This window comes from Phasianus colchicus, chromosome 6 (assembly GCF_987193195.1).
Source record: "Phasianus colchicus chromosome 6, bPhaCol1.hap1.1, whole genome shotgun sequence".
Taxonomy (NCBI): domain Eukaryota; kingdom Metazoa; phylum Chordata; class Aves; order Galliformes; family Phasianidae; genus Phasianus; species Phasianus colchicus.
The window spans coordinates 14,412,685-14,428,878 of NC_143441.1; the positions used below are offsets into that span (position 1 = coordinate 14,412,685).

General features: G+C 36.7%; 1 protein-coding gene across 12 annotated transcripts in view; it reads right to left on the reverse strand.

Moving 5' to 3' along the window:
- RBMS3 (RNA binding motif single stranded interacting protein 3) overlaps nt 1-16,194 on the reverse strand; it is a 697,193-nt gene that overhangs the window by 87,736 nt on the left and 593,263 nt on the right. For all 12 annotated transcript variants that reach the window (XM_090142518.1, XM_090142517.1, XM_090142519.1 and 9 more), the window contains one exon: nt 2,473-2,579. In XM_090142518.1, coding sequence (XP_089998644.1) covers nt 2,473-2,579 — 107 coding nt within the window. The remainder of the gene's footprint in view (nt 1-2,472; nt 2,580-16,194) is intronic.

The following is a 16,194-nucleotide window of genomic DNA, read 5'->3' on the forward strand; positions in this document are numbered from 1 at the left end:
TCATGTAAGTATTAAAGAATGCAAATGCTTATCTGAACAATAGCCAAATACTTGTTGGCTAGATATCTAGATATCATGGGATTTGGCCTGGGTGGAAATACTGAGACAGTAATCAATTGGATGGTATTCCATTATTTTTTCCTTTGGGTTAGAAACTGAGAAAGAACAAAGGTGCAGGGAACATTTTCAGATTCCATTTGTAATCAGAACTATGACACTTGTCATATATCAGTAAGTTCTCACTACCTGTTCTTTTTTAGAGAAATTAAAGTTGACAGGAATAGTTGTAGGAAAGTTACCTGAGCACTGCTACACACTGAACAACTTAACGGTACAACTTGCTTAGAGTAAGATCATTAATGCTAAGAAAACAGAAGATTAACTTCACATAATGATTTCATATAGGGAATAAAAAAAAATTATATGATAATCTGGAGGAAATTCAGCAGCATGCATTACTATCGATGCTTTGAGTAGTAAATGTCCAACTTCCAGCAAGGTATTAACCAGAGGTTATTAAATCTGAGAAAGCCAATTTCTACAGAGCAGATTCCTAGCCTGAAATATTGTGAGTCTTCATCTAGACTAGCTTTCCACATTTGTAGATTACCCCATGATAACAGCTGTGTAGTTTGATGGTTGACTGCAAGAAACAAGATAAGATTATGACTCCCATCACTGAAAAATAGTGTTTGAATGTTGATGTCATTAGCACATTAGCCACACCATGCCTCTTGGTAACAAGGATATTGTTGTCCTTAGTATTGAGCCACTCCATCAGCGGCAAATGAACTACATATGATGTAAGAAGCTGATGCCCTGAGGCCATAGGCATAAAGGTGGCTTGTTGGCTTTGACTTTAAATTCTTTTCTTAATGGATTTGAACTGAAGCAAGTATAGAACAGTGGAGATAATAGCTGCAATGGCATATGCTAAAATGGGATTTAGAGGTCCCTAAAATACGGATTGTTGACCTTATTCAAGGATTGTCATTGCCTCCTATACATATATATATATATATATATGCCTTTGTTTTTGGAGCCCTGCACACAATGCCCCGAGTCTACTACTTGAAGTAACTCCTGAGTACTTGTTCCTCACACACAAGACACTGCAACAAAACTTTGGAGGTTTCTGCAATCTCTTGTAGCAAATGCGGCTGTCTTCTGGCATTTTAAGCTCAAAAGGCCAAAATACTTTTAGAGTGTTTTTGTTGAAACAGTGTACAACAAGCACCTTCCTGGACAGAGACACTTCCATGCTTTAAAGAGGACCTTACATTTCTTTTAAGAGTTCAACAATTGCACTAGCATTTGTAGGTCATAAGCTAATAATCCAAAAAGACATCAACTAGCAAAAAGAAGCTACAATAAAGCAGAAATCCTCTTGAAACACCTATCTTAGAATTACCAAATAGTTTTCTCATTTATTTGCATAGTAACATTGAACATAACATCACATAAAAAAAAAATCCCACAGAGAGAAGGAAGAAGAATGGAGAAGGGAGAAAAAAGGAGGGAAGGGGAAGAAGAAGGACTTTGGTTTTGTGGATTTCGGTTTCAGTGGGTCACAGTTGAACAACATACCTTGTCTCTGAATTCTCATTCATAAACACAAAGAATAGGTGTTTAGAATGGAAATACTTGTAAATTCTTCTGCCTTTGCAGTTATTGTTTTCTTTAAGAAGGTACTATGACCAGATTAACTTCACCTCATTTATTCAAGTGTCTTTATCATTTAACAACATCCAAGGAGAATAAACAAATTCTTGAAGAGTCAAAGATATTTCTCTTATTTCACCCACATTTGGAATCACTACAAGTACATAGAAAGGAAATTCCAGTAACAGATTATTTACAGCAGAGCAAAAAGCAACTGATAGAATCTTTTTTAAAAAAACTTTGTATACATGATAGATCTCAGGCTACTGTAAACAGTGCTGTTTTAGACAGAATGAAGATCCCAGCTCAGAGAAGCTTTTGGGAAGCTTTTACATGGATTACGTGTTTAAATGCATGCAAGTATATCTTTGCTTTTTGTAGATGTCCCCCAGTTCCTTAAATGACAAAAAAAAAAAACAAAAAAAAAAAACAAAAAAAAACCATTGTTGAGTTGCTTAGGTGCAAATTGATGCTGGGTTTACAAGAGGTACACCACACGCGCTGACTGCACACCAGTAAAAAAAATACTGGGCTCAAGTTTGGCAACAGAGAGCCCTTGGAATAGGACTAGGCTGTGCAGAGCATCACATCCAGCTTTGAAATTCTTTTTTCCAGTAACTTTACACCCCACTCACTATTATGAACCTTCCTCCTTCCCCCACGTATACACTATTGGTCATTTTTTGTCTGGTGTGAAACTATTGTATTTTTTGTGCAATCCTGTTTCTTCACAGCCCTGAAAGGCAGACCTTCAGATCTACAGTTGACTTCTACCAAATCCCTGGAAAGTAATTGCCACGTGGCACTTACCTCTCCTTCTCTGGGCCACGGCCTTCCATTCTGTGTGTATTTGCTTTGATTCTGGCGCTTCTTTTGCCCTCCATCAGCAAATTTGCACAGTAAAGGCTCAGTGGGGGCTGTGAAGACAAGAAACCCAGTCTATATTAGCAACCCCCCAAAGAAAGTGATTATACCAGCAACAGTAGTGCTTTGTAATACTGATCTTTTGAAGTAAAATCTTGCCTTCTGCAGATATTTTTTGCCTCTTTCAGCCTTGACTCTACTGGCAGCTGTTCTTACTAAATAAGCTTCAAAAAATATATACTGGCAGCCCTTAAAAGAATTTAGCAAATATTGTTGAAAAAATAATCAGCCTACGCAGAATGTTAAGTTGCTGAAGTGAAATAGTAGAGTCAGGCATTAGTTCCAGCTAAGTTAGACACGTATTCATGACCAGCATTACTGAAGGATAAACACTGTTTTACTAACGCAGCTTTCTGTTTTCATTGTAAAAACTTCTCAAGAATCTGTTTAAAAAATAAGTGTTCTCACTATTTTTGTGTTTCTCCACACTCAATACGTTAAATTCTGAATAAACAGAATATAATAGACAGTTTTGCCAAGTGCAATACAATTAGATTTCTTTTCCTCTTACTTCTCCTTTAAGCAAGTTGGCAGCTGAGAAAACTCTTTTCCTCTCCAGCTGGGCTCTGATGTGGGAGAGTAAAATAGTGAGGGAGGCTGGAACCCCAGGAATGATGAACATTCCCAGAGCTACACACTCAAAACCCCAGCGCACAATAGAGTCTGCTGGTGGAGGAATTACCATACACCAAATGGGTGCCACAAGATGGAAACTTTGTGTCTTGGGATCTTCTCCCACCAACCAGCTTTTAATAGTCTGTTCTAAAACATTTTTCAGCCCAAGCCGTACATGGCTTGGTAGTGGGAACTTGCCTTGGCTGCCTCCATCTTAAATGAGGTGCCACAGTCTACCCACTTCGTTAGGTGGATGTCAGGATTGTCTTTTATTGCTTATATCAACTGGTGAGTAAATCATTTTTGGTTTGGTTGAAAGAAATCTGAAAGTGATGTTTCACATCTGAAACTTTTTGGAAACTTTTGGGTTCCCAGTCATTACAAGTTGAGGCTCTAATTAATTAACCAGAAGGTTTGATAGGAAAAGGCAAGAAAAATAGCTTTTCCTGTCATTTTCTGTTTCTAGGAGGCAAGAAGTGTTGAAAGAATAAGAAGACAGACATACATAAGAAGGAAATGTTGCAGTAAGGGGTTAGTCAAGTTGCTGACGTTTATTTGTAATAAAAATAATTATTTGCTTGGAGGATTAAATAAGCTTACATAATATTAAAACAAACTCTCCTCCTTCAACCTCTTAGTTATAGCCAGCTCAAAACGGATCAGAAAGCATAAATTAAAAATGTGATCACTTGAAAACAATAAAGTACAGAGAATCTCACATCAATACCACAATTTCTCATTGGGACTGCATCATTTTGGCTACTTTCAAAGCTCTAACAGCTTTGTTTTTTTCATTACCATTTTACCAGGCTAGTAATTTCCAAGGTCACTAGAAACTGAACTGCAGGGAACAATCCATTATTGGCAGAAAGCTCAACTGCATGACCCCAGAGGTCTTTCCCCACCTCTGACTTCAGCTATTGTATCAGATTTTGGTAGAGGCAGTGTTCAGCCAACCATTTTAAATTTTAAATAATGCAGGTTTAAAAGCATCCAGGTGGTTGTGAAGATTCTTTCCACAATTGGAGAGATTTTATGGGGCTGACTGCCCTGCACTTCTACCAGTTTTACTCCACAATGCAATGCAGCATAATTTCAGAGCAGTTACTTACAATTCACTTTGATGTGATTGTGAGGGAGGAGCAGGTGCTAAGCCAGCATCTGAGAAAGTCCTATTAAATGTCACATTTGATGCTTCAAAAGCTTTTTATTTCAAGTGCTGAACAACTATCAATCAACATATGGTATCAGGAGTATCAGAAGTATGCAAAAAACAATCTGAATGTTGCATATTTACATGTGCCATGATCATCTGCTATTTTACACATGTGCTGTTAGTCTATATGCTATGATGTGGTATAGCAATCAAGTAAATCATATGTCTTACTACGTATCCTTCCTAGAAATTAGCCAACCACAAATGGGAAGCTCTGCCATTTCTGAGCTTCCCATTATTGAGCACTACCATATGACAACCTTTTATTGCTAAGTTGGGCCTTCCTAAAGTTAACCGAGATTAGCAGACACCATTGAACAGATGTGCCAAACAACTTCACACCACACCTAAAAAAAGCGTGGAAAAGGAAACTGTACTGGCTTTTTGGGGTTAGGAAAGAAGATGGAAAAGGACAAATGAACCATGCCCTGCACAGGAAAGTTTCTTCAATAGGAAGCTTTTTTCCTCTATAAAAAAACTGACAGGAATTCTGGGAAAAAGATCAACACATGCCCATCAACATTAACATAAGCAGAAAAATGGGAAGAAAACGTTCTGGCAGGAAGATAGAGTCTAGTTCAGATCTTCTTTATTAGTTGATTATTTTTCTTTTTTTAAAAAACTAAACAAAACAGTGGGATGTAGCAGATCACATCTAGTAAAATAGAAAATGATTTGAAGAGATTTAGATCTTAAAGGTTTACACCTGGGAAGAACTCTGGTAATAACCTCAAAATATAAAGAACTAAATCTTTGTTATTTCAGAAGTAAGACAGAACGGAAAAGAATCTCAAGAGTTCAAATGTTGCTGTAAGTACCCAGAAGAACTCAAGTCTGATTTATTTCAGCCCTTTTGAAACCCCGTGTAAGGCTCTTAACCTTTGTAAGCTCAGATGCACAGGAATATCTGACATTACTACTATCATTCTTGCTAAACAAATACATAACAACAGAGGATTCTGGAGAGAACATATCCCATTCCATATATCAGAAAAACTATTTCTAAGTAGAATTCTTTTTGAATGGTTTTAAGAAACGTCAAAAGTGCTTTGAAAAGAGCAAATTTACTTCTGACAAAGAAGTAAAAATAAATCATACGTAATAAGGTTGCCAATTCAAAAAGAAACCGTTCAAACTGTATCAGTATTACGTGACTAAGAGCAAAGAATTGGGGTATTTCACTCTTAAATACTTCTGAAGGGGAGGAAGAAAAAAAATGGGAGTCCTTCAAACTGTTCCTGTTTTTGCTGCCTTCCATTCCAGACAAATGCTCCTGAATATATAGACTTTTCTTTTTAACCTTTCTCTTTTTCCTATATATGAATACACTGACTGGAAATAAATACACCTCTTCTCTCACCTTTTGCACTGCTGACTTAATAGCAAATGTAATTTGGGTATCTTTATATGGTCATATTTTGAACTGATAAGCACATATTTTTTTGCATGGCTCTTGACAACCTCGAACTTTTCAGCATGTGTGGTATTTTGAAGCATATCTGGAAAATCTGCTGTTGGTATTTTCCTGTCAGAAAAGTGAGAATTGATTCATTCAAGATAAATTTCAAGCTATTCCATTCCAATAAACTCTTCAAGGTACAAAGCACTGCTCTTTCTTTGACTTCTACCTGACAGTAACAAATAAAAATATCAAGAATAAGTAACAGCCTTAACCTGAACAAGGTTCATTAAGCCATTACCCATTTTTCAAGGAAAAGATTTAAATGCTTGCTGCAGTTCCCATCCAGAGCCTGCTTGAGTTAATAAGACATAAATAGCTCTGAACTTGGCTTTCAGTCCTGAGAAGGAAACAGGATCAAATTGATAGTGCTTCTAAACAGCAACTGCCAAGATATTCAGGGCTGCTTTAGGAGAGGGCAATTGCTGCAAGTATTCAAATTCTGTTCCCATGGAACAAAATGGCTAAAGCCCTCTCTCTCTTCAATCAGACCCTGAATTTACTCTGAGAGTTCAGTGAAGTCAAGAGATAGACTGGTTTTATGTCAATCAAGGCTGTCAATATTGTTGGAGCTCCTTTAGGAACTCAACTTCTCATGTTCTGGTACTTTAGGTGGACTGACTGAACAGACAGCACCAAACTGCCAAATGCCACTGTACCTCCAAAGGTATTTAAAATAGGACAAACCCTTTAGATGGAAAGAGACTCGGATAATAGCGTCCTTCCCATATTTGGCATTCCCATATGGCAGCCTCTCAACAGATCTTCCAGGACAGGAAAGCAACTTCAACTAAATTGGAGAATTCATCAAAAAAAGCGAACTCCTAACTAGTTCTGAATACATAATTTTGTTTTTCTTTCATTCATCGGAAAGCTGAAACACTCAAGCTTCTACATATACAAAAATGTATATATTCATGAACATGTGCTTCATAAAGGATTGGGAAGATGAAAGCTGTCATTTGCGTTCAGTGAATCTGTTTCATTATTTCAGGTGCTCAGTAAGTTTTTCTATCATACACTGAGAAAAGATTGCCCTCCACCACTTCCAATTCACAGTCATATCACATCGTCTGTCCAGCAGTCGTGAGAATTACATATACAGCAAAGTAATAACTAGAACATATTTATGTATTTTAACTTGTTTCACTATGAATATTTTTGAGGACAATATTTTTCAGCATGTCAGGAAGAAAGTAATCTCATCTTGTGCAAAAATGAAGATAACGTTGCTAGCAGAGACCTTAGCAATAAGTACGATATGAACACTCGTGTGGATCTCTAAACTCCTTTGTTTTGTTAATGTGATGAAAAATGATAAGGAAGTCAATGCCATTAATAAAGAATGGTCAGTGCACAGTCAGTGATTTTTTTCAGAGCATGTTTTCAGGAGAAGGTTGGATTAATTTATTTTTCAGCCCTGGCAAATCCTCCTCCAAAATAAAAAAGGAGAGCAATAATTGAGTTCACAGTGACACCAAACATTTAAACTGATCTGTTTTAGTAACTGTTTTTCTTCACTCACTTTCAAATTTTAATTATTCCGGCAGCACTTTCACGTACGTATTGGACTGAAACATCCATGCAAGCAGTATCACATTTGTCTGCCACAGATCAAACATTACTTCTACAGGAACACCAAATCCACTTTGCAAGCAGACCTGTTAACTCATACAGTATTTGAGAAGGAGATGCTGGAGACATAAAAACTGTAAAAGGAAGGCACGACTGAGCAAGTTAAGGTGCTGATATGGATGTACCCAGCAGGACCACAGGCTCTACAGAACCTACAAAGTTTATTTACAAAATGAATTTTGCAGCTTCAAGTTTTGAAACTGCATTAGTTTCCTGATCAATAGAGCAACTCATTGTGCTAGTGAGTCTACTGATTTCTAAGAAAGTTCTGACACACAGTACTTACTCACCCCTAAGTAACAAACAAACAAAACTCTAAACTCAAGGAAGATCACAGAACATTATCATAGCTATTCTGCTCTATATGACACAAAAGGACAAAAGTATACGTAAGGGCAAAGCATTAGCTGAGTAAGGAAACCATAAGTAATGAAGAAAATAAATGCATCATCCTGTTCCATATGAAGTACTTGTTGAAGGACAGAGTTGACCATTTTGTGGGGTAACAGATCTTTCCCCCCATGTCCATAAAACTGGATATGAGATCACAGGATAAACTCTAACATATATATGTAAAAGCAGAATGAAAGTGCACGTTCAGATAATTTCTTACTGATTGAGCCAATGATTCTACACACACAGGCATCCTAAAAAAGCACAGAATGGAAGACGACATCTTTAGAATTGTAGAAATAAACTCAAGTAATATACATTATATTTGTCTCCTCTTTCAGTACTAAACTAGATGATATTCAGTGGACTTACATAGCTGATTATGAAAGCAAAACAAGGAGTTAATATTGCATTTTGTTTCTAGAATATATGATTTTCACAATATAGTTGTGGAAATTGAGGAAACAGTTTTGTATAACAGAAAAGTACCCCAAAGCAACAGTTAAAAGGCAAACATCTGCTTGGCTAGAAATAAAAAGAAAAAAAAAGTGATTTACTTTTGATAAACTGTATTATAGCTGAAGTAATTATCTCTAGTTCACCTCTTTGTCTTAAGAAATGGGAAGCAATCCTTTCATCTTTCTGTAAAATAATTATTTCTAAAAAGCAAGAGTATATTAGAAAAGGAAAATAAATCCTAGGGGAGAAATAGTTCATCAAGGATAAAGTTAGCATTTCCATTATGTGAAACACAAATTATATAGAAGAGGTAGAACAGCTAATTCCATGCATACGGTGGAGAAACAGCATGCTGACTGTGAAGTGCAATCCAGGTCTTACTGCAATCAATGGAAACACTCTATGAAATACATAAAAAACTGTACTTAATCATATAATTGCAGAAGCCACAACCAAGGTTTGTTAGAGCTGATCAGAAATGACAGTCTGCTTTCGATGAGAAATTGCACCATTTATTTTAAAGTTTGTTTCTGTTTAAAAATCTATTTTAGTTTTCAAATTTTTTACAGAACAGCAGATTGAGAGCATCTGGTTCAGGCCTATTAAAACGTTCCTTTCTAATGCTGCTGATAAGGGGAAACCTTTGTAACAGAGAGCATTAACTAGATATGTATGTTATTTTATGGAGATGACATACAGCAACAGATGCTTCAAAACAGCACTGGAACTTAAATAAAAATACAAAATCAATCCAAATAGCTTAGACGAAATGAAATATTAAAGTAATGCTGAAATGCAGTAACAAAATAGCATAGCTTTATTTTCACAAACTCCATTTCTCAGCCAACTTTAGTGCTGGCTTCTGTAGAAGGGCATGAATAAGTGAGCAGTAAATCCAGTATAACATTAAGAAGCTTATTAATCATATGTATTAACTAGTAACTGATTCATAAATATAACATACTTTGATGTTGAATTTTATCTTTATTTTAAACAAAAAGCCTGAGCCAGAGCTCACAGAAGTTGAGGAGAAACTCTCAGCAACTTCAGTGGAATTTGGAGTGCAAATATAATGAGCTGAATGTAAAAAAATCTTTACTGCTAAGTACTTGTATTGAAAGTACTTGTATAGATTTTGGCATCAGCCTCAGTGCCATTTGACCAAAGAGAATTCTGAGCACAGCAGCTCTTTTTTTAGTCACTTTGTTTCTGTGCTTGATGTAATTCTTGAGTTAACGGTACATCTGAAGTATTAACATCCATTGTCCTCATATCCACCAGGTTAAGTTCCCATTTTTAGAGTCCAGCAACTCAGCTAAAACTACTGTGAGTTTGAATCCAAAGTTACTATAATGAATCCAAATGTAAATTCGAGGTAATTGTGAGGAAGAGTAGATTCTGGCCCGTGGTTTTTGTCAGACAATGCAGCCCCCCCCACAATTGTTGGCACGGGAAACTTCAGCCTTATTGGAGGTTCCCTGACATAAAGCTGAAAATATCAGTTGTCATTCATAATTTTCACCCAGTGCTCTTTGCAAATGGATGAAATGGAAGTGGGATCTTTGAGAAGTGATTTGTTCTTTTATAAAGTCCTCAAAGAGACTTTGCAACAAGAGGAGATGTCTTTATATCAAAGCAATCAGAATAGCTATGTACATCAGTTTGCAGAAAATTTTTCATGTGCCTGTGCTTAGACCTCTAATTTATATTATTTTAAGACAGTTCCATGATGAAGAGAGATTCTGAACTCATTGTTTTCATGCAACAATTACAAATCCTAGAATTTGGACTAATACTTCTTGGAAAAACACTATGATACATCCCCTTGGATTCCTACCACACTGCAAGAACCGCGTACCAAGAATTCCCACAGTACCATAGTTTGGAGAACAATATTGGCTACAAGACATTAAAAGCACTTTGCGCATTATATTTCAGACAGATAATAAGTAAATAAATATTGAAATAATTCGATATAAAATCTTTTTGGTTAAACTGGAAAAGCCTTACAGTTCTCAACAGAATTGTTAAATGTGGAAGCTTAAGAATCCAACTCACTTTTCCATGTCGGATAAATTTCTGTGTGGAATTTATGTGCCACAGCTCCTATCTATTTCTCTCATGCGAGACTAACTAAGCAAGGCACTCAGTTAAGCCAGTCCTATACAGGCCTCTTGTAAACTATGTGAACAATTAGCAGAATATAAGGATATGCTATTTCAGTAGTGCCCCATCATGCTTTTCCCCATTGATAAGAGTCAGGTGTGAAAGTTTTTTTAAAGAAAAACATTTTTTAAAAAGTTTTTCTACATGTTTGCATACACAGCCAGGTTTTTCTGCCATACTGTGTTGACTCTTGTACCAGATAGCATTACAGCTACAAGATTATATGTTGCAATAGTGAAGCAGAGGACAGGTTTGAGTTGGCTGGTCTTTGTAAGCAAGTAGCACCCTGAGTTTAGCACATTCTCTTTGTACTGGTAACACTTGAATGCTCCTGTACCAAGACAGACAAGCTTTGCATGTTATCCCAGAACTGCAATCTACACATAGAAGTTAACTGAAAAAAACACCCACGAAAAGTGAACCCCAAATCATTTTTAAATTCCTTCTAGGAAAATATACCTTTTTGCCCTCTCCCACAGTCTCACAAGTTACTCTGTTTGGATGAAAATGGAGATCTTGTATTTCTTACTGTTCAATTTTTAAGGAACAGCAACAAAGTCAGCTTCATTTGAAAGGCTCAGCGATTTTTAAACGATCTCATGTACCGTAATTTATAATGGAAAATCAGGTACAAATAGTGCGAGATGCTTTCTGGTTCCCCTCTAATGGAAATAAAATGAATCCCTGGTAATGGGTGACCCTACTTGCTTCTGTGGTCACCCATTTTAGTTTTTAGTGTTCTCTTTAGTACTCCCAGGAGAAAAGAGCAAATGCAAAGCTTTTATCTATTGCTGTTTCTCAAAACAATAGGTCTGTGCTTCTGCTATAAAATCTATTTTTACTGTTCACATAAACTAACGTTATTGATCACAGAGACTTTGCTATTATCCCACTAAGAAAAACCTACTTGTACTGACAGTCCAGAGACAAAATCATTTGAATTTAATGCAGTAAAAAGAATTAATTCTGGCTTTGCTAATACAAAGTTATTTCATGTACCTGTTTAAGTATTTATTATTTCTCATTGAATCTATTTACAATTTTAAATCATTACATTATTTATTAATTTTTATTTAGCATTTACTTATATAAACCAGTAAATTATCATCACATTATTCCTTGTCTGTGTAACACTTCTAGAACTAATACCACAAGTAAAAAATAATAATTTCAAACATATGTTTTAAATATAAACAAGGAAACCTGGCCAAATGTCTTATGTCAACAGAATGACTTTTTTCCACCAGCATTATTATAATTGCTGTATACAGACATTCATTTTTTACTAATTAAGGTTGAGTCTTGGCATTTTCTGCTCACACTCCAACATATGCATAGCATTACTGTTCAGAACAGCTTATTCAAGCCAGTGTTAAACTCCATGAGGATAAGATGTCTCAGTTATGATCATTAGCTTATTTAATTCAGACGTGCATGTTTCAATACTACATTTTGTTTGCAGATTGTGGGGAAAGAAACATCTGCGTTGTCTTTGTGAATGGTCCTTGCAATAAAGAAGTGGACATACATATACATAATGTCTTTATTATTTGCAACACTGGGCATATCTTGATAAAAAGTAGCAATGGGAAACTTTCACGACAGGAAAAAAAGTTTGGTTTGCATAGAAATGTGGTGTGCATGGCCAAAGCAGTGACACCTGGCCAGAATCAGAGCTCAAACAGCATATTCCTAAAAGTACTGATTCATGTCAACGCATGAAATATTCCTGTGTAAATGAAAATAAATCCCAATTTTTAATCTGCTCAACAGCTTAAAAATGTTAAGAAATAATATATTTTTTTCTCAGAACGCCTTATGAAGATCCTTTTATTTAAATCAGTTCTAATTAGCACACATTCCAGCAATGACTGCTGGGTGCAGAAGCAAAAATCACTTTGAATTTAAAACATAGCCAAACAATACCATTTTGCCACTACTGTGAGAAAGAAGGAAAAGCTGAAGGGAAAATTCCTTTTATTGTTATTACCCTTCTTCCATTTTATTTTCTGCCTTCACTGAAAGACATAAAATGAGCTAGTTTGCTAGAAGTTAACAGGCAGCATTGCCAGCTTCCTTGCTTAAATGTGGGATCACCTCTAAAAAGTGGATTTGACCCTGACTGCAGCAGAAGTGTGGGCAGACATAGGTTACACAGCAGAAAGCATTTATCAGACAGGTGACTGACTGATTCTTAGAGGCAGGAGTTCATTTTGCCGCGGTGGAGAATACCCAAATCACACTAAGCACCTTGGACAGTCTAATTACTGTGTGCTACAAAACCTCCCTGAGCACTCCACCATTTTCTCCTGTAAACTGGCCCAGGGGAAGGGAGGAATTACTTCGGAAACCACACATAAGTAAAGACACTGATGCCCCTTCCCTCTTTCTCCTGGCAGAAGAGACTGCTGGCTGTGCAGAGCCATGGGACATGCTGCTCCTAAGGCCAACATGCATGCTCCAAGTCCATGGGGCAGGCTTTTCTGGGTACTACCAAAACAAATCTCACTTTTTCCTTCACCAAACACCTGTGGGTTGGAAGCAAATGTGGCACTGGCATGTATTTGCTTGGAGATGAAGGGCGGGACATGGAAAAAATCACTCAGCAACTCAATTTCCTGGAAGGGCAAGGTGACAATGTGCCCCTGAAACCTACCACCACCTGCAGATGTTGGGGCTTTGCTCCAGCTTACAGTACTTGTCTGCCTTCAAGGCGTAAATGTACCTATGATTTCTATGACAGAAAGCTGCACAGTGGAGTCACTGGGAATTTTCCAGTAAGTCACCTATTTTTCACAGCATTGTATCCAAAAGAAAGACAAAGAAGTGAAATTATAATCTTTTCCCAAGGCAAAAGAAGATCTAACTCGTATTTCTTAGCTCTTTTCAAAATGCGTTGCTGATACCAAAGCTAAATCTAATGTGCTACAACAAAAGTCAATTTCTAACCCTTACAGCTTAAAAAACATTTATTGCCATCTGAGACAACATCCTAGAATATTAAATATATAACACTGAACCCTTCTGCATTTTTCAAGTGCAGAGCTCTCAGCTGAGCATAGACAAGGAGGCAAGCTGACATATTGGAGACCATGTAATGGCCTCATCTCCTTTAACTCTGTGTAGTTCATGTCTTGGGGGCTATAGGAAGGTCATGCAACATCCTGCTCTGCCATGGGTTGAAAAATTAGGAAAAGAATGTGATCTCATTACTAAGATGGGAAAAGTAAATAAATAAATAAATAAATAAATCCTTTACTTTTCAGTTAACAATACAGGAGAAACAAGAATAGGAGTGAACCAAGCACAACAATGAAAAATTGGTAGGAGGAAATAAGATTCAGCAATAGGCAAAGAAAAACACATTAAGGAAATGAAGAGAAAAACAGGAAAAGAAGAAAGAGTAATACTTCTGAAATGCCTTTGAAAATGTTCTGGCTTCACACAAAAGTGAACACAACTGATACAATTTCTGGATGACAACAGGGCTGTGATGACTACCTGGGCCTTCACTCGTACAAAGATGACAGGAAAAAAATACATTACAACTGTTCAAGTAAATGAATGGGCTAATGTTACTGCCTGCATCAAAAAGAAGTAGTCTATAAAACGCGAGTGTTTTTATTTGGAAATACAGACTGAAGATGAGTTCTGTTACACTATTAAGAACACGCTCATATTCTCACAGTCACCACATGGGATTAAAACATAAACGAAACTTAAAAGACTGTGGAGTCTCCTCTACACAGAAATACTAAGGCTCGATTACCAAAGTCACTTGAAAGTTTATCTCAAACCCTATGGATGATTCAACACTTCTATGCCTGTTGCCGTGAATGTTACAACATATGCCACAGAGATAAAATTAGAGATGACTATACAATAGATGAAAAATCACAGACATTGCATACAGATGAATTAGGTTATGAGAAAAAAAAATAGGAGCCTCTAACACTAACCCCCATGATTCTTTAAAGTTCCAGTGCCCATCTGGATAGGATCTTCCCTTGGTTTACAGGCCCACGGACACAGCCACGTGAGCAGGATGCAAAGTGCATCTCCACTCAAAGCTTGATTGCAGCCAAACAGCATTATCAGAATCAGGTCTGACAAAAGCTGTCTCCAGCTGATGTGAAGCAGCAATTTTTTTCAGAGCAAATGATTTCATGAATCAGCCAGCAGGGAATGACAACATTCTGCTGCCACTGACTAACTTGCAATTTCCAGCAAGTTGATAAAAGTCCATTGCAAACATGATCATATTTATCACTCTGCTGTTAACAGAGATGCTAATATAACTTTCAGTTTCTTTTTTTTTTTTTTTTTTTTTGATGTACTATTTCCTTGGAGGCAGAAAGCAAAGTCTACCCCACAATGCTAGTAAAACTTGAAGACAACACAGTAGAGTAAGAACTAAAGAGCAGCAACTTTTCTACTTTGAGGAATGTGGCAGGCCTAGCAGAAACCTCCTAGCTTTCTTCCACCATGAGAAGGACAGCTCAGTACAGTTCCCACTGAACTTTGCAGGCTGATGAGAGAGACAAATGGACATAAGTGAGAAAGAGAAAACTTTTCTTCCTAGAACATTTTCTGGTGCAGATCCAGAGCTAGTAAAAAAAATCCCAAGTCTTTGTAACAACAAAGTTCAAAACAGGGATAAGGTAAAGACTGAATAACAAAAGCACGAACACTTCTAAAGTTTGAAGTATTCTCCAAATACCACAGATGGGGTTTGCGTACAAAAAAAATCTGCAGATAACAAACTACTATGCACTGTTGTCAGCATTAATAATATACTAATAAACACAATAGTAAAATACTGAATTTCTTTATGAGACTTCATTGCAATTCTAACACATACTAAAAAGTCATTTCATAATAGCTTTAATAGCAGAGGGGAGAAAGAATGAATACCTAGATTTTATTCAGCATAAGGATTCAAGCTGATTTTTGCTCCCAGAAGGAACACCAAGAAATGGTAGAAATGTTGGTATTAAACAACAAACCCACCTCTTGTGCTTTTATCAGTGGATGGGACAGAACCTCAGGCTCTACAACTCAGCTCTGAACTTAGAAGGAGGAACTTCTAGTACTGAAGCAGGACAACAAGTGATAACAGGACTCCATGATAAGGGTGGAGGAAGATTTATTGATCAGGCCATTCTGGACTTGTTGGAGAAGCAGACGATGAAAAATATAATATTAATTGTCTCCATTTCTGTCTAAAGTACCTTGTGATTTTGACTACTTGGACATGCTCCATGGTACTAATTTGCATCTATCGAAGTGCACATTCAGTAGAACAGCCATATTATACTTTTTTGTAACTCTCTAGTCAGCTACATGGTATGTGCACTGTTACTTTTTGTCTGCTTCTGTTTTGTTTTCCTATCCTGAAGAGAAAATATTTTCCAGGCAGAAATACCAGTACATTTGACAACTAATACAATCACAGTGAGACAGCACTCAGCACAGTCTTCTTGTACCAGACTGCTTTTGCTGATGGATAAGCAAAAGTGAAAGTGCATCTTGCTTTTAGGGTACTTTTGTGCCAAGGTACAGCAATACTGAGCACGTACTCCAAGAAGGTTTGCTTTACAGTATGAGAAAAAATACTTATTTGCAATGGTCAACTTGGTCCAAACAAGCCTGCTTTAATTATCAA